At 40.5% G+C, this 27,307-nt stretch overlaps 1 protein-coding gene across 1 annotated transcript in view; it reads left to right on the top strand.

Annotated features, from left to right (window-relative positions):
* PKD1L1 (polycystin 1 like 1, transient receptor potential channel interacting) overlaps window positions 1-27,307 on the top strand; it is a 256,681-nt gene that overhangs the window by 206,481 nt on the left and 22,893 nt on the right. The window contains exons 38-45 of the mRNA XM_007944144.1: window positions 1,122-1,240; window positions 10,314-10,424; window positions 16,187-16,295; window positions 17,311-17,394; window positions 18,327-18,499; window positions 19,521-19,755; window positions 22,055-22,159; window positions 22,434-22,574. Coding sequence (XP_007942335.1) covers window positions 1,122-1,240; window positions 10,314-10,424; window positions 16,187-16,295; window positions 17,311-17,394; window positions 18,327-18,499; window positions 19,521-19,755; window positions 22,055-22,159; window positions 22,434-22,574 — 1,077 coding nt within the window. The remainder of the gene's footprint in view (window positions 1-1,121; window positions 1,241-10,313; window positions 10,425-16,186; window positions 16,296-17,310; window positions 17,395-18,326; window positions 18,500-19,520; window positions 19,756-22,054; window positions 22,160-22,433; window positions 22,575-27,307) is intronic.

Raw genomic sequence — 27,307 nt, 5'->3', positions numbered from 1 at the left:
CCCATTTCAACATTTTTCATATGAGCAAGTTGTGCTGTACAACTAATACTTTCTGTTTCCCATAACATTAGTTTTTGAAAAACAGTATTGTTCAGATTTTCCTCATGCCTTTTGAGTCTCAACTTTCCTTTCTACTTCAAAGGCTTTCTTTCCTTCTCTGTTCACCATGTGCAGCTGCATCCCAAAGTGGTGCATCTCAACCTTGGGGATGAGATTCCTTTCCCTGATTGGCCACAATCTCAGTACCTTCTTCTTAAAGGCCAGCGTGGCATCCCAAAACATGTGTTGTCATCTCATATGAATATCCATCAGAACCTTAACATAGGTATACCCCTCACACATGAGCTTCTCCATGAAACAGAGACCCTCTCCAGTGAATCTGCAGTAATGATTTCTTGAGATTCTTGATGCATCAGCTGGAGATAGTATCTAAATCCCTGACAACTATGTGTGGACCACTCTGGCATACATAATGTTCTGCTTTATATTTTGGCTGTTTGTGTACTTGGCCTCTATTTCCTAAAAGACTGGAAGCCCTTGGAAAAAAAGGAATGCTTCTGATTTCTTACAATATCACAAGGACCAGCCCCCATGCTTGGCTCTGTAAATGGGTACTGAATGAATGAATATGGCAATGAGAAACAAATGAACAAATAATTTCAATTGATTGATTGTTCTGTTACTGCTATGCCTTGACTATAAACAGATATAATATGAAATCAATAATCTCCTAAAAAAAAGGAAAACAAAGTTCATTTCTTGCTAAGACTCACTTTAAAATGTTTTTTCCATGCTTTAAGAGTTTTTCAGAAAAAAATTTTATACAAATAACAAAGATAATTGCTCCTATAATTTGACAGTATTAGACAGCTCACATTAAAGCAAATATTTTTAATGGCCCAGCTTCAATGCCTGACAAAAAAGCTTGCCTGGGACAGGAGAAGACTGCCTCTTCTCACACCCACATCAACCTGGTGTATGCCATTGAGACATAATAACTGTTCCCCACATACCAAGCAGAGTGCGCAATATGACTATGACCTGCTCCTCAGGTTAGGATTGCCAGGTGCCTCTCTTCTGACATCACAGCCTGGGGCTCACAGTGTTCTTGTCTCTGACAGATATTGGCCATCCGGCAGCGAGCACGCCTTCTGCGCTGGGCTCATCCACCATCCATGGCCCAGCTCAGAGCAACAAAGGAGAGGATGAGGAAAGAGAATCATGCACGATCAGCTCTGAGGTAGGTGGGAATGCCATTGCTGGTTTGCTGGGGTCTAGCAAACCATCAAGAGAAAGGTCCTACAGCCTCAGAAGAGCTTTATCTAGCCATTCTTGAAGTTTGTTTACATCTGGGGGTGAGGAGGTAGAAGGGAAAAAATTTTTTGGCCCCAAAGCCATCCTTTACAATATCACACACCATATTCTCAAGTACAAGACATGCAGAGAAATGGGATTGGAGTCAGGAAACTTGTTTCTGCCACTTTCCAATGATGAGAAATTGGTCAAGAGACCTGACTCCTCTGGGTCTCAACTTCCTTCATTATTCCTACATTCACATGCATGATGGAATATAATCCCCTCACATGTATGTACTTAGTATGCTGCCTGGTACATGCACCTGTGGGGCATGAGAAATCATATGATAAATATAACACTTCTTCCTACAACATTTATTTAACTCAATGACAAGCATTTAAAAATATTTTTAAGTTAAAATATGCACAGCTATATTATTGTCCTCAATGCAAAGCTCTGTGAATTTTTTAAATAAAACAGAAAATATGTGCGTGGCAAAGCTCTCTAACTTCCTACTCAGACATCTTTCTCTCAATGATATCTATTTTCATTCTTCATCCATGGTACTTGCTGGATTGGGACTACTGGAAAAAGCCTTCTGTAAAGACTAGCTGAGAGTTTTCTTTAAATTCTGGGTATGAATTTGGTCTCCCAAATCTTTCTAATGTAGTTTGTCAATGACATAGGAATTCCTGATATTTATCCAAAAATGATGCTGACAATGTCTGTAATGGAACCACTTCTCTTTTTATCAAAAACTTTCTGACAAATTCATTACAGTTGGAACACCATCAGATCTTCCTTTAATATGGTGCACATTCTAAAGCAAATTCTGTTCCAAACAGAAGAGCTATGGTTGTACTTGAATATCAAGTTTAAAGGAGGTCTGGGAAGGAATTCAGGAAGATGGAACAATGATATAATCTTCTCATTTTCCCATATGTCTCCATAAAAATCAACAAGAGTGACTAAGATAGCAAAACAAAGAAAACATCTACAACAAAGTAAATAACACAATACCCTACATGCCTCCAAATGTATGGAGGTAGGGACAAATGACTGAGCCTGAGAGACCTGTAGTCAGTTAGCATGACTACAGAGCAAACTGGAGGGATGTACTGTGGCATTTGAGGAGAACACAAGCCACCTATAGGTCTTATTCATTGGAGAGTGTATCAGGTGAATGTGATGGCAGGAGGTGGCCAGGAGGGCTATAGACCCTCTAGTTCACAGACCAGGGTAGGTCCCTGCTCTAGAGCCATCTGGCCCAACAGACCAAGTAAAGCCAAAAATCATCCAGTTCAATTCAGGACACAACCCCAGAGTGCTGAGAAACCCGTGGGAGCACAGTCCACACTGAGCAGGATAGGCAAATAGACTGGAAAATGCAATTGGAGGCAACATACTTGGTAAAACCAGCCATTTTTGCATATGACATGATTGAATGTCTGGAAACTCACCCCCTAAAATAGAAAAAAAAATGAAAAAGCGTGAGAGAGGTGTGTGTGTGTGTGGAAAATCTAATAAAAATTACAAAAGAATTCAGTAAAATAGGTTATAAAATTGAAAATACAAATCCAATATCCTTCATGTATACAAGAACAAGCCAGCTATATTTAATAGAAGACTAGTCAACACAGCAAATAAATAAAATACAGTAAGATACAAAGGCACAATCTTTTTTTTTTTTCCTTAGGATTTGGGTGAAGATTTACAGAGTAAATTCACTTTTCATACAGCAGTTCACATATACTTTGTCTCATGTCATTGACCAAAATTTACAATGCAGCAGCTCCCCTCCCACTTCCTCCCCATAGTTACCTCCTCCCAGTGTCCATCCCTTCATACTCTTCGAGAGGCCCATTGTCTGCCAACCCTGTATATGATCTTGGATACACTCTCCATTTAGCAAAGGCACAATCTTAAGAAGAAATGTACAAACTTTGTATAGGAGAAAGATAAACTTCCCTAAAAGACCTAAATGTGGACTTAAACAAATAGAAACACAAACCTTGTCATGAATAAGAAGATATACATCATGTCTTCCTAAATTTTCTCTAAAATCAAATTATAAATTTAACAAGAAAATGCCATCATGTTTTTTTTTTTTCTGGTACTAGTCAAGCTGATTATAATATTGGTTTAGAAGAACAAACAAATAATGGCCAGGAAAACTCTGAAAAACTAGAACAAGAAGTAGGGGCCACTCCTGCAAGATATATAAATAGACTATAAAAGCCTCTATTAAAAGAATGTGGTTTTGGATATAAATAACAGAGAGGCCCATGAAACAGAATAGAAAATCCAGCACTATACCAAAATACAAATGCAAAAACTAATACAGGCAGTCTCTGGGTTATGAATGTGACTTACATACAGCTCATAGTTATGACACACCTCCCCCCCAAAAAAAGCCTATAATATTAAAAACTAGAGTTACATACAATGATCCATAATAACAATGGGTGCGACATTGTGACTCACATCAAAACATCATTATTATAGTATTATTATGTTAAATGTTGCTTTAGTGTATCTGGAAGTGTTTCTTTCCTGTTTTCTATGCATAGAAAGGTAGACTATATACCACATACCAAGACAGACATTTGAGGAACAAATATTAGATACAAACTGTACCTAATTATTCCAAATTATGTACAAATACAACTTAAAGTCAGATTTAAGGATGGAACTCTTTCTTAATGCAGGGACTTCTTGTATAGGATAAAGGTGGCATTTTAAATCTCTAAGGAAAAGATGTGAGAAAGAGAGGAGGAGAGAAAGGAAATGGTGGAGAAACAACCATATATTTTGTGTCTTTTGATGGAAAAAACAGACCTAGCCAAAAAAGTCAAATCTTAATTTGATTAAGCATTTTCTCGCAACTTCCAGGTTATAATAAGAACACATGAAATAATACCACAAGCAAGCAATTAGCAAATTCCAGACAATTAGGAACTTTACAGGACAAAAAAATTAGTTTGATCAATAAAGTGATGATTTTAGACTAACAGAAAAAGAGTTGGAGGTGGTATCTATATATTAAAACACACTTAAGTGGGAAATTAGTTAATATAAGTCATCATATTAATAGACTAAATTTTAAAAATCATATGATCATCTAAATAGATGAAGAAAAAGTATTTGACAAAGTATTTGACATTTATTCATTAAAAACATATTTTAAATCTCTGAGCAAACTAGGAATAGAAGAGAGCTTCCTTTATCTAATAAAGGGATCTACGAAATCCCTGTACTTAACATTGTATTTATTGGTGAAACATTAAATGCTTTTTAAGATCAAGGAGACAAGAGATGTCCTCTCTTCCCACTTCTATCTAACATTATATTGAAAGTCCAGTATAGTGTTGTTGATGTTGTTAGGTGCTGCCGAGTCATCTCCAACTCATAACGACCCTATGCACAGCAGAATGCAACACCACCTGGTCTTGAGCCAGCTCCATGATTCTCGTTATACTTGAGCCCATTGCCGCTGCCACCATGTCAATCCATCTCGTTGAGGGCCTTCCCCTCTTTCATCAACCTACCACCTTACCAAGCATGACATCCTTCTCCAGGGAATGGTCCCTTCTGACAACATGGCCAAAGTATGGGAGACAAAGTCTGGCCATTCTTCCCTCCAAGAAGCATCCCGGCTGCACTTCCTCCAGTACAGACCTGTTAGTTCTTTTATCAGTCCACAGTATTTTCAGCTTTTTTCACCAATACCACAGCTCAAAAGTATCAATTCTTCTTCAGTCTTCCTTATTCATTGTCCAGCTCTCACATGAATATGAGGTGAGTGAAAATGCTATAGCTTGTGTCAGGAGCACCTTAGTCCTCAAGGAGACATCTTTGCTCTTCAGCACTTGAAAGAGCTCCTTTGCAGCCAATTTGCCCGGGGCTATACATCATCTGATGTCCTGACTGCTGCTTCCATTGTCATTGATTATAGAACCAAGCAGTGTGAAGTCTTTGACAATTTCAGTCTTTCTCCTTTATCATGATGTTGCTTGTAGGTCCAGTTGTGAGGACTTTTGTTTTCCTTATATTGAGATGTAACCCATACTGCAGACTGTATTCTTCAATCTTCATCAGTAAATACTTCAAGTTATCCTCACTTTCAGCAAGGAAAGTTGTGTCATCAGCATATGACAGGTTGTTAATGATTCTTCCTCCAATCCTGATGCCACGTTCTTCTTCATATAGTCAAACTTCTTGGATTATTTGCTCAGCATACAAATTGAATAAGTGTGGTGAAATGGTACAACCTGATGCACTCCCTTCTTGATTTTAAACATGCAGTGTTCCCTTTTTCTGTCTATGTACAGGTTCCTCATGAGTATAATTAAGTGTTCTGGAATTTCCAATCTTCTCAATGCTATCCACAATTTATTATGATCCACACAATCAAATGCTTATTATTATTATTATTAAATCTTTTTATTGTGATTTCAGTGAAAATTTACAGAGCAAATTCACTTTCCATACAGCAGTTCACATACATTTTGTCTCATGACATTGACCACAATTCACCACAGTGCAACAGTTCCCCTCCCACTTCCTCCTGACAGTCACCTCTTCCCTGTGTCCATCCCTCCATGCACCCCTGCCCCCTGAGCTGTCTCCCTGTGCATTAACAACCCCTCTTTCTCCCATGATTGTTCTCTCCAAGGAGTGTATCTACCTCAGGTAAATGCTCAACTCCTATTCCTGTCTTTTATTTGGCTGGAAGCCACAGGTGTAGGTTCAATTCCAGACCTGCAGGGCAGCTAGGGGCCATACTCTCAGTGGTTCCACCAGGCTCTATAGACCAGCAAACCTGGTCCCCCCTTTTTCTTTCCAAATGATTTTGAGTTTTGTTCCACATTGTTCTCCCTCTCTATCCAGGATCTCCTACATAGATCTCTCTCCAAGTGATTGACAGTGGTAGCCAGGCACCATCTAGTTCTTCTGGTTTTATAGTTGTATAGGCTATGGATCGCATGGTGTACCAGTCGCTAGGACTAATTCTTTCCATGAATCTTTGGTTTTCTTCATTCTTCTTTGACAATCAAATGCTTTTTCATAGTCAATAGAACACAAATAAATATCTTTCTGGTATTCTTTACTTTGAGCCAAGATCCATCTGACATCAGCAATGATATCCCTCGTTCCACATCCTCTTCTGAATCCAGCTTGCATTTCTGGAAGTTCTCTGTCAATATACTGCTGCAACTCTTTCTGAATTATCTTCAGTAAGATTTTATTTCCATGTGATATTAATTATATTGCTTGGTAATTTCCACATTTCTTTGGAATGAGTACAAATATGGATCTCTTCCAGGCAGTTGGCCAGGTAGTTGTCTTCCAAATCTCTTGGCATAACCAGCGCAGAATCCATTTGTTGAAACATCTCAATGGATATTTCATCAGTTCTTCATCAATTCTTTCAGTGCAGCTTCGACTTTTTCCTTCAGTAACATTGGTTCTTGAACATATGCCACCTCCTGAAATGGATGAAGATTGACCAGTCCTTTTTGGTACAGTAACTCTGTGTATTCCTTCCATCTTCTATGCTTCCTGCATCATTTAATATTTTTCCCATAGAATCTTTCAGCATTGCAACTCAAGGCTTAAATTTTTCCTCAGTTTCTTCAGCTTGAGAAATGCTGAGAGTGTTCTTTCCTTTTGGTTTTCTAACTCCAGGTCTTTGCACATTTCATTATATTAATTGGCTTTGTCTGTTTGAGCTGCCCTTTGAAATCTTGTGTTCAGCTCTCTTATCTTGTCATTTCTTCCATTTGTTTTAGCTGTTCTTCCTTCACTCAAGGGCAAGTTTCAGAGTCTTTCCTGGCATCCATTTCTTGTATTCTTCCTTTCTTGTATTTTTAGTGACTTCTTGCTTTCTTCATGGATGATGTTGTTGATGTCACCCCACAATTCTTCTGGTTTTTGGTCATGGGTGTTCAATGCATCAAATCTGTTCTTTAGATGGTCTCTAAATTCAGGTGTGATATATTCAAGGTCATATTTTGGCTCTTGTGGACTTGTTTTAATTGTCTTCAACTTCAAGTTGCATATGAGCAGTTGATGGTTTGTTCCACAGTCAGCTCCTGGCCTTGTTTTGGCCAAAGATATTAAGCTTTTCCATCGCCTCCTGCCACAGATGTAGTCGATCTGATTCTTGTGCACTCCATCTGGTGAAGTCCACATGTATAGCCAGCATTTGTGTTGTTGAAAAAGATATTTGCAATAATAAGTCTTTGGTCTTGCAGAATTCTATAATGCAATCTCCAGTGTTATTTCTGTCACCAAGGCCAAATTTTCCGTGTTCAATTCATCAAATCTATTCTTTAGGTGGTCTCTAAATTCAGGAGGGATATATACAAGGTCATATTTTGGCTCTTGTGGACTTGTTTTGTCGTCAACTTCAAGTTGAACTTGCATATGAGCAATTGATGGATTGTTCCACAATCAGCTCCTGACTTTGTTTTGGCTGAAGATACTGAGCTTTTCCATTGCCTCCTGCCATAGATGTAGTCAGTCTGATTCCTGTGTACTCCATCTGGTGAAGTCCACATTTATAGCCACTGTTTGTGTTGTTGGAAAAAGGTATTTGCAATGAATAAGTCATTAGTCTTGCAAAATTCTATCATGCAATCTCCAGTGTTATTTTTGTCACCGAGGCCAAATTTTCCAACTACTGGTCATTCTTCTGTGTTTCCAACTTTTGCATTCCAATCATCAGTGATAAGCAACACATCTTGATTGCATGTTTGGTCAATTTCAGACTGCAGAAGTTTTGTTGATAAAAATCTTCAATTTCCTTTTCTTTGGCTTTGGTGGTTGGTGTATAAATTTGAGTAATAGTAGTATTAATGGGTCTTCCTTGTAGATGTATGGATATTATCCTATCACTGACAGCATTGTACTTCAGGCCAGATCTTGAAACATCTTTTGTGATGAGGGATGCCATGCCATTCCTCTTAATTTTGTCATTCCCAGCAAAATAGATCATATGGTTGTCTGATTCAAAATGGTCAAAACCAGTCCATTTCAGCTCACTAATGCCTGGGATATTAAACTTTGTGTGTTCCATTTCATTTTTGACAACTTCCAATTTTCCTAGATTCATACTTCGTACATTCCATGTTCCAGTTATTAATGGATGTTTTCATCTGTTTCTCCTCAATTTGAGTCATGCCATGTCAGCACATGGAGGTCCTGAAAGACTTACTTTATCTATATCATTAAGGTTGGTAATTCTCTGATGAGGCAGTTCTTTCCCAGTCTTGTTTGGAGTGCCTTCTGACCCAAGGGGCTCATCTTCCTGCACTGTGTCAGACAGTGTTTCCAAGCTATTCATAAAGTTGCCCAATAATGTATCAGACAGTGTTTCTTTGCTATTCATAAGGTTTTCTGTGGCCAATTTTTTTGAGAAGTGGATGGCCTCTACCTTCTTCCTAGTCTCTCTCAATCTGTAAACTGTGTTGAAACCTGTGTACCATGTGCAACCCTGATGGCAATTGAAGCACCAGTAACACAGCCTCAAGCCTCATAGTAACGTGCAAGTCCCACAGGATGGAAAACTGACAGACAAGTTTGTTTCCCCTACCTGTTGGAAACATCTCTGCCTTCCCCTTACCTAATTCCTACGTGGATTCTGCCACTTTGTGGTCCCTGGCTGCTCTGCTCCCTGCCTTTCCTGGCTCTGGGGGTTGGGGCCTGCCTGCCTCCCACCCTTTACCTGGATCCTGCCACTATTGTGGTCCGTGGGCTCTCCTACTCCCTCCCTTTCCTGGCTCTAGGGGGCTGGGGCCTAACCTTGCCTCCTGCCCCTTACCTGGATCCTGCTGCTGTTGTGGTCCCCAGCCGCTCTGCTCCTTCCCTTTCCTGGCTCTAGGGGGATGGGGCCTAGCCTTGCCTCACTAGATCCAGTAGTCAAGAAAAAGAAACAAAGGGCATGTGTATTTGAAAAGAAGAAATACATGTCTTTATTGGAAAATTAAATGATTAGTCTTTGCTGATAATCCCAAAGAATCTTTAAAGAGTTCTTAAAATTATTAAGTGAATTCAACAAGTTTGGTGATGCTTTTATTATATGCCCTTAAATTGATTCTGACTCATATCAATCCTATATGACAGAGTAGAACTGTCTTATAGGGTTTCCTAGGCTGAAATCTTATGGGAACAGATCACCAGTCTTTTCTCCTGCAGAGCCATTGATGAATTTGAATTGCCAACCTATAGATTAGCATCAATGTGCTTAATCTATACACTGTTTTCAGGAGACAAGGTCAATGTACAAAGTCTGGTATGTTTTTAAATTCCAACAATGAAGAATTGGAATTCAATTTTTTTTTTAAAATTACAATAGCACTAAAGAAACTAAGTACTTAAATATAAATCTAAGGAAATGTTAGCAGGATCTGCAGATTGAAAACTATAAAACTGTATTGAAAGAAATCAAAGAAGATGTAATTACATGGAAAAATATATCATATTCATGGATTGAAAGCCCAGTGTTTCTAAGGCATCAATTCTTTCCAATTCAGTCTATAATTTCCACTAAAATTCCCTCAAGCTTTTATATAGACTCTGGCAAGTTGATTCTAAAGCTTATATGGAAAGCAAAATAACTTGAATAGGCAAAACAATTCTAAAAAAGAAGAAAAAAATCAGAGGACTCACACTATTTGATTTCAAGACTTATAAACATACAGCAGTAAAGACAGCATAGTATCAACAAAAGAATAGACACGTAGATCAATGGGACAGAATAGGGAGCCCGAAATAGACCCCACAAAGGTGCAAATGCATTAAAAAAAGGATAGTCTTTTCAACACATCATGCTGGGTAAACAGGATGTCAATATGCAAAAAATTAAAATTCAACACATAACCCATACCTTATAAAAAAATTTCTTCCCAGCAATTTAAAAGTCCATTTACATTAAAAAAGGGTTTTGCTGAGTAAAAGAAATGTGTATGTATACATGAAGTCTGTGAAAATATTTTAAAATATCTTTCTTACAGAGACTTTTTCATGTACACCCTCATGCTGGTTCTGCTTATGTTTATAACATACGGCAAATTCTCCTGGGAAGAATATGCTCTCAATCAAGCTATTCGGAATGAATTTACAAGGTAGGAGGTTTTGGTGAACTTCTCTAGATCTGGGCCACTGCATAGGAGTGACCTAATGATGGCTAGTGTACGTCCACAGGGAAGCTCAGGGCACTGGGTAGGGTTCCCATGGGGAAGCGCAGACTCAGTATTCCAGGTAAGTGTTTCCAGTGGAAGCTCAGGACTCAGGGCTCTAAGTGAGGGTTCACTTAACTTTGTTACTTTAGCAAGCCAGACCATGTCTTTGTCTTCTAATTTAGACAGAGTCAGAAAGGAAGAGACATTCAAGACCATCTAATTCACTCCCTCTGTTCATTTTGCCTTTGTAAGAGTAAAGCCTAAAGAAGGTTTTTTTTTTTTTTTTTTAACAAGTTGGAGACTGAATTAGGCTTGTCCTCTCCTCTGATATGAAATAAGGAAAATGTTGCCAAACTGACTTATGGACACTATTCTCCCCATTGTTGAAGGGCCCCCTTTCACAGATATGGACACTTTGGGCACATTCATAGTATCTCATTTTGGTAAACAGTGGAACAATAGTTCAAGACACTTTAAGGTCTGTGCACTTTAGTGCTGTGCCAAAATAGTGTATTGCAGTTTCCTTTTTACTGAAGACATCTAAGGTCTTCAATCATTGACGTTGTTGTTGTTGTTATTGGCCCCGACTCATAGCAACCCCTCCTTGGGTTTCCAAGGCAGTATCACTACAGAAGTAGGATTGCCCAACCTTCCTTCCAAGGAGTGGCTGGTGGGTTTAAACCGCCACCCTTCTGGTTAGCAGTTAAGTGCCCTTCTGGTTAGCAGTCAAGTGCCTTAGGCACTATGCTACCAGAGCTCCTTATCAATGACATTAGCAAATTCAAATACTTTCTTAACATCTCTTCTTTTTCCCAGTCATTACTTGTTTCTTACTATTTTTTAAAGTAGTAGATGTTCATTGTAGGCAGGTATGGAAAGAACTGAGACATCCAAAGCTTGAGAATTTCCATAATACTACCTCCCAGAAACAACCACTGATAACGTGATGTCGAGTCATATTTTTTATTCCAAAAAGCATAATTTACATGGTTTAACATTTCTGAAATAGGAATATATATTATAATCAATGTGTACATTTAATGTAGCATTTCTCTTTTTTTAACTGAAAAGTTGTTATTAAATCAATGGTCAGATTTTATTTTCATCTGCCAAAAAACTCAGCCTTATAGTTCTTTCAAAGTAGTTTAGCTTTGAAATCTAAAACACTCATATAAATTAATATTGGTTCTTTACTATGGTTTCAGTGGAAGAAAAGAAAAGAATCCAGTTCTCTTCAGGATTTGCTTTCTCTTTTTCTGGAGATTATTTGCAAACATATTCTAGCAGCTTTTCTATAAATGTGTTGCCTTTAACTAAGTGATTTGATTTAATGTAAATTAATTTGTTCGAATTTTTGGAAGAGGTGAATCACTGGAAAACCCAGTCAGATTTTCTAGTATTTCAGGACATATTATTTCTACAAAAGTGAGGGTGATTGATTTCCAGCCAGCTAATGGCTATATTTGGTGGCATAGTGGTTAAAACATTTGGCTACTAACAAAAAGATCGGTAGTTTGAACTCACCAGCCACTCCACAGGAAAAACATGAGGTAGTATGTTTCTGTAAAGATTAACAGTCTTGGGAAACCCTATGGGGCTGTTCTTCTGTGTCTAAAAGGGTTACTATGAGCCAGAATCAACTTGATGGCAGTGGGTTTAATATCATTGCACATGTCAGTTGTTTTACCCACTTGGAAGTGAGAATGGCCAGACTTTTCCACTTGCTTTGGTCATGTTGTTAGAAGGGACCATTCCCTGGAGAAGGCTATCATGCTTGGTAAAGTGGAAGGTTGGAGAAAAAGGAGAAGGCCCTCAATGAGATGGATTTACACAGTAGCTGCAATGATGGGTTCAGGTATAGCAAGGATTGTGAGGCTTGTGCAGAACCAGGCAATGTTTTGTTCTATTGTACATAGGGTTTCTGTGAGTTGGATCCTACTTGATGGCACCTAACAACAATAGTAAAGTAAGACCTAGATGTCCTAGTTAAAGAAGTCTGAATTCTCTTTAACTAAATAATGCAAGCTTTTATTGATGAGTGTCCCAGTAGGGAAATTAAGTGATATTTTCTACTTCCCAGTTTACAAAAATACTTCCATGACTAACCAATTGTGCATGCGTGTTATTTGTGCCAGTAGATGGAGCTGTGCGCAAAACAAAGAGACCATTTTAGTAGTTTCTCTCTGGAATGGGAAATCTAAATGTGAAAATTTTCTGGCTTTTACAAGATTTTTTATCTCACATTTCACAAGTAAGCATTATTTGACAGATTTCTTATATTGTTGCTTTTTGGTATTAAAATCAGAAATATTACAGCTGAGATAATATTTGTGAGATATCTCAAGTGCACATGCTATTAATTTATGACTCATGTTAACCTTCTGTTTCCCAAAGAGTCAAAGACTTTACTACCTCTGGCCATTCTGACCACCAAGCATGGATATTTATGTATCTTGATTTATAATGGAATGTTTAAATTGGATTCTTTCCCCACCTTTCCCTCTCTGTGTATAATCCTGAAACATCAATCACTTTTAGGGTTTGGCATTTGCTAGCATCCTACATTGAAGAACTAAAGCCCAGTAGGGAAGAAATGGATTAAGTAGAACTCAAGTACTGGAGGCCTAAAATCAGTAAGAGGAGCTCTGGTAGCATAGTGCCTAAGGTACTTGACTGCTAACCAGAAGGCTGGCAGTTCAAACCCACCAGCCACTCCTCGGAAGGAAGATGGGGCAATCTAGTTCCATAGTGATACTGCCTCCAAAACCCAAGGAGGCGCTATGAGTCAGGTCCAACTCAATGGCACATAACAACAACAACAACAAAATCAATAAAGACTCTGTGAAATTACAAATAAAATAAAACTAAACTAAACCACCAGTCAATCAAATAGCTGCTTTCTTCATGCACCATAAATGGAAAATAATTGCTGGTTTTATCTTTGGCTTTGTTCAGCTATTTTGTTGACCTCTTATTTAATTACTCAAATTAATACAGGCAGGGCTAAAGCATTGAATGTTTTGGTTCACCACATGTACTCCAAGCTTGTCAGGAATGAGGTGTGAAACGTAGAGAGATGGGGTGTGCCTGTTGTCTCTGGGTCACACTTAGTTCTTGACTTACTTTCTTTAATGCTATCCCAACTGGGGAATAAATATCAGGAAGTGATAATAGTTTATCTGAAAATTATAAAAACACAACATGATTTTAAAGGTCTATAATATTACTATTATTTTTAAAACATATAAAATATGGATTATATTAGTCTGTAAATAGAATAGGTAAATGTTTGTCTGTCAAATGAGATCCAACAGTCTTGCTATCCAGAGCAGATGATTAAGATTTTTCTCTATTGAAAATTAATCATCTTTCTTTACACTATCTTCTTCCTTCCCCTCCTTCCTTCCCTCAATCCCACTCTCCCTCCACCTCTCCCTCACTGCCCTTCTGTATCTGTTCATCTTTTTTCTACCTACCTCTTAACTGAGGTTATAAATGCTTGCAAAGCTGGATCTGCTTACTTTATGCCTCCCATCTTTGTCTTCAGAAGTATCTCCTCTTAACTACTTCATCCTACCTGTAGTTTTGACAGGTCTACAACTTGCTTTGCAGTAGACATATATTTTGACCAAAAGTTTATTATTGTTGTTTGCTACAGTTGAGTCACCCTGAGCCAAGGTAACCCATGAGCAACAGTCCTGCACCATCCCCATGATGAGTTGTGGATTGGACCATTGTGATCGATGGGATTTTCATTGGCTGATTTTTGGGTATAGCTCCACAAGGCCTTTCTTCCTAGTTTGTCTTAGTCTAAAAGCTCTAATGAAATCTGTTCAGAAATCAGAGCAATACACAAGCTGCCTGACAGGTGGTGGCTATGCATTAGGGGCACTGGCCTGGAATTGAACCTTGGTCTCCCACATGGAAGGTGAGAATTCTACCACTAAACCACCACTGCCTCATGCTGATTGACACTTACTATGTGTCAATATTGCACCTCATCTGTGCTTCTGATCGAGTGCTCAGAGCCATCTTGATGGCAGGATCTTACTGTCTTTTTTGGAGGGATTGAGGAAAGAGAGATTAAATGACATGCTCAGTAGGCAGTATGTGATGAAAAAGGATTTGGATAGTGATTGTATGATACAAGACCTGCCTTTTCCTCCTATTCCCATTGTTCACTCTGGACCAAACGGACCTCTGCACTATTCTGAATCTGCCAGCTATGTTGCTTCCCAGCCTGTGCCCCTGCCATCCTCTTTGCCTGGAATGCCGTCCCTCAGGTATCCATATAGCTCATCTTTCATTCCTTCAGGTCTTTGCTCAAATGCCACTGTCTACTGAACATTCCCTAGACATTTGGACTAAAATGTTCACCTGCCCATCCCACCACATCTTGTCTTTTCTGTTCAGCCTTTTCTTCTTAATATTTATTACTAACATAGTGTATATTTTGCTTATTTGTCTCATTTATTGTTTGTTTTGAAGGAGCTGTGGTGCTGAATGGTTAAGTGCTTGGCTGCTAAACAAAGTGTCCACAGTTTGAACCCACAAGTGGCTCCATGGCAGAAAAGACCTGGTGATAGCTCCTGTGAATATTTCAGCCTAGGAAACCCTATGGGACAGTTCTCTGTCCTTTAGAATCTCTATGAGTTAGATTAACTTGATGACATACAACAAAAACAACATTGTTTCCTCACACAGGGAAGGGACTTGTTTTCTGTATCACAGTGCCTATAACAGTGCCTGCCACATAGTAGCTGAATAGTGATGTTTGCTGAGTGAATAAGTGAGTGAATTAATAAGTTCCTTATCCACTGTACTGCCCTCTCTTCTGCTACTAAGTAGAAGAGTGAGTGCAGGGGTTTTGTACCTCAAAGTGTAGGTGGTTTTAGTTTTAATTTCTTCAGAGCTCATGAAAAGTATTTAATTTAATTTGAATTAGAGAAAAAAATTGACAGGAAAAAACATTTTCTTTCTATTAATTCTGGTTTCTTTCTATTAGTTCTGGTTGGTGCAGAAACAGTATTTCTCTTTTGTTCTTTCTTTTTTTTCTTTGACAGTTCCTCAAAGTACCATTATTTATTTATTTATAATTATTACTATTTTTCAATTTTAAGAGCTTGTTTTATATTCAACGTTATGTGTACATTTAGTTTCACTCCCCATTTACCATGTCCAACCCTAATCCAGTCTCCTCCCCTCCCTACACTGTAACCCTCCCCCTCTGACCCTCATATTTATGTACTCCTATTTGTCCTGCATTTCCTCAATTTGAATGTTGGTCCCCTGGTGCCCGGTGGTCTATTTCTCTAATGGATGTATTACCATAGAATATGTGGGTACGTTATCCTGGGTTAAGTGGTCTGCATGTACATCTTGTTAACTACTGGGCTGAGAGCTAACCCCTGGAGGTACATTTTATTCCAGGTGCAAAATGTATTCCAGGGCCATAGTATTGGGGGTTCTTATAAAATTTCATCTGACCCATAATTCTGGTCATTATTTTTTGGATTTTGTTCCATGTTTTTCCTCCCACTCTACCCAGGATCTCCAGATTCGATCCTTTCCTGAGTAGTTGGCATTGGTAGCCAGGCACCAACTAGTTCTTCTGGTCTCTAGGGCCATTGTGTCCTATGGCTGATTGCTTCCAAATGCCCTTATTTATTTATTTATTTATCTATCTATTTTGTTCTTTCATTAAGGAACCCTACGAACTCTTTTAGTGGCCTGAGAAGTACTGATGACTGGTGGGAGTGGAGTCTGACCAGGTTTCTGGATGGCCTATATGGGACTGATGTACAGGAGGCCCAGGTGGGTCTTACACTTTCTTATACACAATGTTGTTGTTGTTGTTCTTGTTATGTGCTGTAGAGTCAGACCCAACTCATTTGCAACTCCCTCCTTGGGTTTCCAAGGTGGTATCACTACAGAAGTAGGTTGCCCAGCCTTCCTTTTGAGGAGTGGCTGGTGGGTTTGAACCACCAGCCTTCTAGTTAGCAGACAAGTGCCTTAGGCACCACAGTACCAGAGCTACTTCTTGTGCACAATAGTATCAAAAAAGCCTTGTGACAGTGGTACAAAACAGTGAAAAAAAAAACAAAACAAAACACTGTTTCTCTCTCTGCAAAATCACATGGCAACCTCCCCATCTGCACCTGATTCCCTAGATTAATATACTTGTAGGCCCTAGCTAGGTGCAGGGACGTAGTGGCCCCAAGGAGCTCTCAGGCTAATGGCATGAATGATGAGCAAACCAAAGGTTCTTGTTTAGTGTATCGAGTGTCATCACAAGAGGAGCATAAGGAGCAGTCACAGATCCGAGGAGGGGCTAAAAGCTAAGATGAGTGTATAAGGAAGCTCCCTGCTGGAGTCAAGGCTTGTCCCAAGTTGTGGAGAAAAAGTTACATTTGGAATGTGTATTTAGTATAACTCCATTTCTAGCTTACCTTTTCCTTTTTATAAAATGACTTAGTCCTGCATTTCTCAACCACTTTATTTCTAATTTCACTTTGAAATATTCTATGTAATCACATGGGTTCAAACTGGAGAAACTTTAGAAAAAAACAAAAACATACTTATTTGGTACAGATTATGGAAGTACCATATAAATTGTAGACTCTTTCTAGGAGAAGACTGTGGAGGTAGCTGCTCTCTTTCTTAGAATGATGGTTAAAGTCTGAGACTATCTTTAGAAGGAAAGTAAAATCTTGACCTCCAGTCTAGTATCCAGCACATATCCACAACTTTTTAATACTATTTGATGATGCTCTTTTAAGTTTACAATGTTTCCAGTCATTTTATTATTTTTTCCTTCTTCTTCTTTTAGTCTAGAGCTCTTGGAGGAAAGTGCTATCTAATTGGCACCTCAGTAATTAAACAGCTAAATGTTTCTCCAAATAGTTTATGCAAGGTAAGACATTCTTTTCTCCCCTAAAAATAAATTAAATTAGAACCATCTAGGGGACATTTAAGGAGCTCTAATGGCACAATGGTTAAGTATTCAGCTGCTAACCAAAAGGTTGACAGTTTGAATCCACCATGGGAGAAAAGACCTGGAAATCTACTCCCATAAAGGTTACAGCCTAGGAAACCTTATGGGGCCGTTCTACTCTGTCTTCTACATCATGAGTCAGAATTGACTCAGTGGTCCAGGATAACAGCAGGAGACATTTGGGCAGGAAACTGGTAGATAATTTTAATCATCTCTGAGAGTCTGACTGATTATTTGTAATGTGTAAGTTGCCAAGTTTGAGGCAGTGTAAGCCTTGACCTCCATTTCCTTCTCCCTTCCAGCCTTTCCAAAAGCCTCTTCTTGTCCTGGTACTCTACTGAAAGGCTAGTCAGTTCATGGTCTGCCTTTTAGAGACCTAGAATTCTAAGTGGAGTCAGATATGACTCATAGCAACCCCTCCTTGGGTTTCTGAGGCACTATCACTATGGAAGTAGATATCCCAACCTTCCTTCCAAGGAGGGGCTGGTGAGTTTGAGCTGCCAGTCTTCTGGGTAGCAGTCAAATGCCTTAGGCACTACACCACCAGAGCTCCCAAGTGAAACTAGAATATTTTAAATAATATAACTAGAATATTGACTGTCTTCCCCCCCCCCCCCAAGTTTGGGCACTTTACTTTTGTCATCTCCCATAATGACATGGTACTCAGATTGTCCAGGCCTTGGCAGTTAGGTGCCCCAAGTTCTGGATACTAAGCAGATACAGCAAGAGACTACATATGCCACATTTCAGAATATTGAACGTGGCTGTGTGCAGCTATGGTTTGCAAACCTCAGAATGCAGGGTGGAATTTGATATATGTACCTGTGTTTTCTCTTGTGATTCTTTTACAGCTTCCTAGCCCATTTTCAGCTCTTATCAAAGACTTTCCTTCTGCATGTAGCCCCAAATTCAGAGAGCCTGTAAACCACTACATGACAGAACCAGCAAACCAAAAAGTAACCCCGAGTCATCCCAAGGGTTGCATGGTGAAAGAGTACTGTACGCTCCACCTTGGTAGAACAAGGTCAGTGTGTTCAGAGGGCCAGTGGTCATCAGTAGCCAGAGGCAGCTCCCCAGAAAGCTTCAGAGGCAGCACATCACTCCACAGTAATGGAAACAGAGGTACAAAGGGATTAAGGCAAGATTTGTTATTATCATTAGATCATAGAAAAGTAACTTGCCCAAGGTCATCAGCTAGTGTACAAGAGAATTAGAATTCAAACTCATATCTTCAGACTCTAAGTGCTTAAGAAAGGGCAAAGCAGAACATTTTCTCAAAAATTCTTCATTTATTTCTAGAAGATTTGAGGTCATGGAAGATAATAGACATTTATTGTACATAGCTGGACACTATGCCTCATGTAATCCTCACACAATTCTATGAAGTAGTGCTAGTCCTACTTTTGTATGACATTGTACATAGAAAGGAATTGAGGCTCAGACAGACTGAACCACTCCCAAGTTGGAGCCAGGATTTGAAGCCAACCATCTGTTGTGACCTGTCCTGCCTCCCTGGCTCACTGTGGCAGCATGCTTGTTCACATGCTGTTGGAATTATACTAAGACTGTGTGGTGACCTTGATTGGTGGTTAGAGTAATATATGCCTTTGAGCAGTATGGAAAAAAGAAAAAGGAAACAATCTACTAGGTACCAAATGTAGATTGTTAAAAATAATTTCTTTAAACAATGAGTTCCATTGCAGGAAGAGGAAACTGAATATTGTGGAGCCCTTGATGCTGAAATACTGGGAACCACCCCTTCATTCTATACTATGGGGAGCTAGAAGCCCTCCTCTCTGCAGCACCCCTGCCTACATCCACCCTGGCTACTGATGGCAAGAGGGTAGGGCAAAGAAATAGGGACAAAGGGCTATTCAGTGGACTCCACAGATAAAGAAAGGCCCATCTGTGCAACTCTTTGAAGATCTGGGGCTGTTTTCCTTGAGAAGGCTTGCCTCAGGCATTCCTTGTGTGGGGCCTGCTGGGTAGCTACTTTGTAGACTTCAAAGCCTTTCTGTCCTCTCTTGATTTGCACTGCTTTGCAGGCCAGAAGCCCACACAGCCCTGACCAACCTCAGGGCCAACCAGTGGATTGGCCGAGGCACCAAGGCTGTGTCTCTGCACTTCACCCTCTACAATGCTCCAACCCAGCTCCTCACCAGCGTGTCCCTGAGGGCAGACATGACCCCCACTGGGCATCTTCTTCCCTCGTCTTGGGTGGAATCAGTCAGTGTCTTCCTCAGCGACTCAGCACTGAGATACCTCCTCATGGTTCCTGAGGTGAGTTCAGGTCAGCTTCTCTGCCTCATCCTTGCTGAGCCCAGGAAGAAGTACTCCAGCCAGGAGCTGGGCTTCCCCACCAATAGGATTCATCCATCTATATACCCTGGGCCACATTCCCATTACATGGCACATGTTATTCTAGATGTTGGGGTGCAAAATGAGTAAGACCTCGATGGGGAAACCTATCACCATATACATGGCATGTGCAAATACAAAGTCATCTTGATGTGTGGAATTCATATTAGGGGGATTGGGACTGATGTCTGCATCCTTCCTGTGGGTATTGGTAAGGTGGAATATGCTCATGTAGCTTCACAAAACACTTAGGTGCACAGGAAGTCATTGTGACCATTTTCTCAGCCTTTTTCTGATTTTTTCCTATATTTAAATTTGCAGCTGTGAAAAAGAAAAATTTAATGACATTTCAGGTCAAATATACAGAAAAATGAAATGAGAAAAACATTGCCTTAAGAGCATAATGAAAAACCAGTTTCCATCAAGCTGACTCTGACTTGTGGTGACCTCATGTGTGTCAGAGTAGAATTATGTTCAGTGAAGTTTTCAGTGGCTGAATTTTTCAGAAGTGGATCTCTAGGACTTTCTTCCAAGGTGCTTCTGGGTGGACTCAAGCTGCCAACCTTTCAGTTAGTAGCTGAACATATCTGAAAAATGGAAATTAATATTAAAAATCTATGGTGGACAAAATATCAAAATTTAAATCAAGACACAATCAGTATTGTTGATTTTTAATTTTGCCTCAGGCTCCAATATGGGTCCACACAGCATTGATTTTTAACACCTTTGCATTAACCAGCAAAATGAACTCTTCTCTGTTTGCATTTGTAGCTTTAGATAGCAGGCTCATGGGGGACAGCACATATAAGCCCCTCAAAAAACAAAAAGTATCATATAAAGCTTCTTGCTAATGTGGTTGAATCCCTCATAAGTTAATTATTAAATTTGAGTTTGGGTTACTGATCATCAAAGTGTCACAGAGTGCTTTTATACAGGATAGGAGGTAGAGTGAGAAGGTCAAATGCACAAAGGGGAGCACATGAATTTGTCTGTAGAGTGTTTTCTGATTTACAAAGTACTTTCTATGTATATTTTGTCATTTAATTTCATCTGTGAAGTAGTTATTACCATTCCTGTTTCAGTAATGGGGAAACTGAGGCTAATTGTTGCAGTCACTGTGCCAGTTCATCTTCCTCTTTTTCACTGACCGAGTTTCAATTCCTGGTCAATGCACTTTATGAGCACCCACCACCCATCTGTCAGTAGAGGCTTGTGTGTTGCTATATTTCTGAACAAGTGTCAGCAGAGCTTCCAGACTAAGATGGACTATAAAGAAAGACCTAATAATCTACTTTCAAAAATTCAGCCACACATACATGTATTACATACATATAAACTCATTCTTTTGGGCAGTGCCGAGTAAGGACTGGAAGAAGCTAGCATGGAGGTCAGGAGATTAGATAATGAGTGCAGCGACCTCCATGAGTTTGTTTGTACCCCTAACACCTGGCAGCAAGTAAGGATCTGTGAGGGTTTGTGCATGAAGAGGGGTGTGATAGTTGAAGATGTGTCAACTTGGCTGGACTCCAGTTGTGAGTGGTGGTAACCATGATGGATCACATGACTGGGTTCTGAGCGGCCGGTCTACCTGGGGGGAGTTTCCCTGGGGGTGTGGCCTGCCTGCAGTGCTATCCCAGGGACAGGCTGGAAGAACGGCATTCCGGACTATATACTTCCTTGAGTGAGCGGTTCGCCGCTCGCCCTGGAGGTTTCGGATTCATCCTTTGTTGGGAACAGCAACCAGCGTGCTGCGTGCCAGCTTGATTCTCTCAGCTCTGTTGTGCTTACGGGAACCAGGTGGCTCCGGGCCTCATCTCCTCCAGAGACGAACTTTGTAGCTTGAACTCCTCTGCCGTGCGTGCGAAAGCCAGGCGGCTCCGGGCCCCATCCCCCTCCAGAGACAAACTTTTCAGCTTGAACTTGTCGGCTTCTACATGCTTGTGAGCCATTTACCTAAGATAAATCTCTCTCTCTCTCTCTTTTTCTCTCTATAAATATATATATACACTTTGCTGGTTTTTGTGTTTCTCTAGAGAACCCAATCCAACACAAGGGGTCATGCTGCCCCAAGTGCCATCTGAATAGCAAGTTTGTTATCAAAACTCTGAGGAATAAAAAATTAACTTGTATAAAAGGCACTTGAAAAGGATTGACAAGGAACTAGACAAATATTAATACCTTAAAAAATTTGTAAGTATTTTTATTTTTTTCTTTTTATCAGCTGGTGTTTCTGGTGCTCAACCTGGTTCACCTCTGTTTTCAACTCTACAGTATGATTGAGAAAGGCATCCTTAACTATTGGCGAAAACCAAGCAACTGGCTGGAGGTAGCCTCTCTTCTATCATTTTCCTCACAAAAAAATAATAACAAAAAAGTACATTTATGTGAAAAAAAAAAATAATGGTAAGTTGATCGTGAGCTAGCTAATTCCAACATTATTGCAGCTTTCTTCCTCTGTTGTGTTAATGCCAAAATAGCATTAAGCTAAAGTATCTGTTTAGTATTTTACAGTTAATTTACAACCCAAGCCACGTGGGTGGAAAGGTCAATCCTTGTCTTGGGAGTGTCTCTGAATGCAGCCTTTCTGTTCAACATTTCAGCTTTCTGTGGTTGGACTGGGCCTTGCCTACTATGCAGTCTCCAGTCATCTTGTTATTCTTGCTGAGAATGTTATCGACCAGTTCCATAAGGGATTTTTTCAAGAATTTGTGGACCTCAGTCTTATTGCATCATGGAATCAGGTATGGCAGGGTGTTCAGTGCAAAAGAATAGAAGCCATTACACTGTGATGCTGTCCAAATGAAGAGGTCATAAGGTTCTAAAAGTGGTGAGATAGTGGCCTTATTTATACTGGGTGAAAATGCCCCATGCTCAGTAATAAGGATGAATCAGACTAGAAAGGGCCAGAAATCCTTTGGACATGCTTTGGGATCTGGAAGCACATGTATGCTGTGTGGAGTAGGATCAAGAACAAATGATGATAAGCTACAGGAAGCAGATTTTGAGTTAGCAAAAAGAAAGACGCCTATATGCACTTGTTTAGACACATTATGTCTTTTTCTCTCTTTGTCCTGACAATTACCACAGAGGTAAGTGTTATCACCTTTTTCCAAGGGAAGAACCTGGGGGTCAAAAAAGGCCTGGGTCCTACAATGGGAAGAAACCCCACTTCAAAGTCCTCACTTGTCTGTTTCCCAACTAGACTTCCTTCAGGGATGGGTTCCCCTTGTGGATGGGGACCTCCCTGCTGGGAGGAGCAGTGCAAATGTGTCCAGATGGAGCTGGGCAAGACTAGGCAGAGGTGGGGGAATCTCACATGTGGGAGGGCAATTGCACTCATACCTTGCAGGCCCTGTGCTGAGGCTCTGATATTAGGTAGGTTGATGTGTGAAGTGAAGCCTACATATTCACAGTTCAGCCTTCCCTACCCCACTCTTCTCTCTGGCCTTTCCTTTCCCATCCAATTGGAAGGTAGTCAGGGCCCAGATACTCCATAAGCCTTGCATATTCTCCCACTCCAAGTCTGAACTTGGTCTCAGAGCAACCCAGAAGTAGCTTGCATTAAGGTGACACAGGGACATGTTCTTCCCCAGCTTCAAGACCTCATCACCCAGCTCTATCTCAACCAGATGACTTCCCTGCTCCCTTCTCTTTGGCCTCCCCTCCTTTGCTTTTTGCTTTATTCTGCAGTCTTGGCTCCTGACTCTACACTCCAGTCTGCCCTAATAAGAGACCTGATTGAAATGAAGTTCTCAGCTCTCCTGTATTTCCTCCACTGAGTCTCTGTTTCCTGGTGGTTTCCTGGTGGTGTGCTCCCTGCTCTTCCTAGTCAGAAATCATTTGCGAAGAGCCACAGATACCCACTGCCCAAGGAGAGAGAAACAGGGCTCTAAAGGAGCCCAAGCAGGGCAGGCCCAGATTTGTAGGGCCAAAAGTGTTTCAAACTCAGAGGCCCATCTTCAGAGAAAGATCACAGACTATCTTCCTTTTGGAAATTCACTAAAGCTACAACCTTACAAAAATCCTGTTTGCAAGTGGTCCTACAAGGACTGAGTCCATGAGCCCAGTGGGGTCTGATGGTTCTGGGGCCAGGCATGAAATCAGACAAGCTTCCACTTACCCTCCTTGACATCTTCATTAATATCACCTTCTCCTGGAGACTTCTCTCCCCCTCCCTTCTCATTGCTGGTCCTCATGCCACTTACCAGTGTCTACTGCAACCCATATCTTATTTAGTTTTTTTGTTAACCTGTGTTTTTCCACAAGACTGGAAGCTTCATGAGGGAGGGGCTATATCTGTTTGTTCACTACTGTTTCAACAGCACCAACATCAGGGTTCGCTGTAGAGTAGGTGCTCAATAAGTTTTGTTGGTATCTCTCCTTGGGACAAGAGTCCCTGGGTGGTGCAAAAAGTTAGCATACTTGGCTGCTAACAAAGATTAGAGGTCTGGGTCCACTCAGAAGTATCTCAAAAGAAAGGCGAGTTGATCTGCTTCTGAAAAATTAGCCACTGAAAACTATGTTCTATGCAGCACTGTTCTAGTCTGACAAACATGGAATCACCAGGAGTCAGAGTCAACTCAGTGGCAACTCATGGCTGCTCTCTGGGGTAACTAGCTCTCCTGGGTTTACTGTTCCATGCACATCTTCACTAGCCAACTCTTTTAACCAAAGGGTCACTCAGCTTGTTCAGAGTTGCTACTGACCCACAAATGTGACTTGTGCTAGTCTACATGTGCTGAATGCCCATAATGTTTGTCCTGGCTCCGAGGACCACCTGACTGAGGATGGCTTTCTCTCTCTCAGGACACATTCTTAGAGAGAACCTCAGCGGTCAGCCAGTGGGTGAGTAACCTCAGGAAGGAGGTGTAGAGTGTCCAGAGTGAAAAACATTGTAGGACTGTTGTGGTAGTTGTTTGTGTGTCAACTTGGCTGGGCCTGGTTGAGTGGCTGGGTAGCTAGTGGTGGTTATTCCCCATGATGAGACTGGCAATCAACTCCATGGTAGGATCTACTACAAGCAGCTGAGTAGCTGCAGCCTGCTATGCTCTGCCAACCTTGGGACTTACAATGGACTTAAGTTAATGGCTTTCCATGTGGTTTGGTAACATTGGGACTGTGCCTTTTTACTTGTCAACCTTGGGGCTTCTCAGCCTCAGCAGCCAGCAGTTGTCTGAGTGAAGAAACACCTCTAGCTTCAGTGGGCTGGGAGCAAGAGGCAGAGCTGGACCCCAAGGTTGAGGGGCTTTGACCCAGTCCCTAGAGCTTGACACTTTGAACTTGGACTTAAAGCCTCCAAATTGTAAAAATAAACTCCTGTTTGTTAAGGCCATCCCATTTGTGGTATGCTTCCTGTCAGAGGAGCACTAGATAACCAGAACAACTGCTCTTCTCAGATTCTGTGGGCAGGAGAATTTTCTAGGTTCTAGAACAATCACCATCAGGGAAAAAGGAATCTGATCTAATCCACACACCTGACCAATTTCAGTAAATGGTCAGTCCGACTCCCACTTCTGGTCTTGGGAAATGTTTGCCTTTTTCACCATTTTCTTCACTAAAGTCCTATGTTTTCCATCATGTGCCCTATGCCTGCTAGAAAAATGTGCCTGGGGAGATGCCACCTTCTCCTGAGGACGTGTCTAGTGGAGGTGCCAAGCTTTGGTTCCTTAATTAGTTAAAAGTCAATTAAGTAAACTAACTAAGAGATAACATGTATTAGGGGTTGATTCCATGCCAGTCATTGGTCTAAACTTTAAACTACATATATTCTACCCATTTTATAAACTTTTTGTTGTTAGGTGCCGTTGAGTCAACTCTGACTCTTAGTAACCCTATGTACAACAGAAGGAAACACTGCCTGGTCCTGTGCCAACCTCATAATCCTTGCTATACCTGATCCCATCATTGTAGCCACTGTGTCAATCCATCTCATTGAGGGCCTTTCCTTTTTTTGTTGACCCTCCACTTTACCAAGCATGATATCCTTCTCCAGGGAATGGTCTCTTCTGACAACAAGACCATAGTAGGTGAGACAAAGTCTGGCCATTCTCACTTCCAAGGAGCATTCTGCCTGCACTTCTTCCAGGACAGATTTTTTGGTTATTTTGGCAATCCATAGTACTTTCAGTATTCTTCATCAGTACCACAACTGAAAAGCACCAACTCTTCTTTGGTCTTACTTATTAACTGTCCAGCTTTCACCTCCATATGAGGTGATTGAAAATATTGTGGCTGGGGTTAAGTGCACCTTAGTCTTCAAGGAGACATTTTTGCTCTTCATCACTTTAAAGAGGTCTTTTGCAGCAGATTTGCCCAGTGCAATACATCGTTTGATGTCTTGACTACTGCTTCCATTGGTGTTGATTGTAGAACCAAGTAATATGAAATCACCTGCACTGATAGGTAACAAAGAGTAACACACACAAAAAAAATAAATAAATAAATAATATATAACAGAAAATACCACAAGTGGGTGGCTTTTAAGGATAGGAATTTATTTCCTGACAGCTTTAGAAGCTAAAATTCCAAATCAAGTTCTCAGCCATGTCAATTCCTCCTGTGGGTCTCTCTCCTAGTCTCTGGTGTCTACTGGCAATCCTTGGGGTTTCTTTGCTTGCTAATGAGTTCTCACATAATGTCTGCTTTCCCCTGTTCAGCTCCTTTATAAGGTATTTCTCAAAAGGAAACAGGTTTAGGAGCCCACTCTACTATAGTATGACCTCATAACCATAACAAAAACCCTATTTCCAGAGTCATATTTACAAGTAGAGGAGTTAGGATTTCCAGATATCTTTTAGGGAATACAACTCAATCCATAAAGGAGACTGATACTCAGAAAGGTTAAGCAATTGCTCAAGGTCACAAGCATCTGAGTAGGAGCGAGAATGGAATTTGATCCTAATGTCTGACACCTGAGAAACCAAATTGCTGAGCACTGAGCTCTGAGTGAGTGGAAATATCCTCAGAAAAGACTGTCCACACTGTTGTGGCCTGGACTGCTCTGGTCAGAGTCTGTGGCTTGAACCCATGCAGTTCTGTTGCTGTATCATTGTGTGTTGAGACCAGCTCTAGGGACTGTGCAGGGTAGATGACATCGATCCCCTGACATACTGTGTATCTTGGCCATTCCCTGTGCTGGCTCCTCAGCTTCTGCCCACACTTCAGCTTCCTCTACTATTCCTCACTTCTGTGAGCTGAATTCTCAAATAGGTTCCAATACAGATGGTTAAAGGGAGTCAGCTCTGAAGCTAAAGCTACCTTCCAGATGCTGGAAGAATGCAGCATCTTCCAGATGAAAATCAGTGACATTCTCATGATGAAATTTAACAGATAGTGTTAGAAAACTGTGAATGGGAGTAGGCCTGGGAGTACACTGGAAAAACACAAGCTTTGAAATCAGTTACTAAGGACTTTGTCTGAGCTTCTCTTTAGCTAATTGCTGTGGGGAGGGAGGGCAGTTGTTGTTGTTGTTGTT

The sequence above is a fragment of the Orycteropus afer genome, unplaced genomic scaffold (assembly GCF_000298275.1).
Source record: "Orycteropus afer afer isolate SDZICR_OR568_19922 unplaced genomic scaffold, OryAfe1.0 scaffold00121, whole genome shotgun sequence".
Classification (NCBI taxonomy): domain Eukaryota; kingdom Metazoa; phylum Chordata; class Mammalia; order Tubulidentata; family Orycteropodidae; genus Orycteropus; species Orycteropus afer.
The sequence above is the reverse complement of the archived record's forward strand: the minus strand, read 5'-3'. Positions and strand labels throughout refer to the sequence as shown.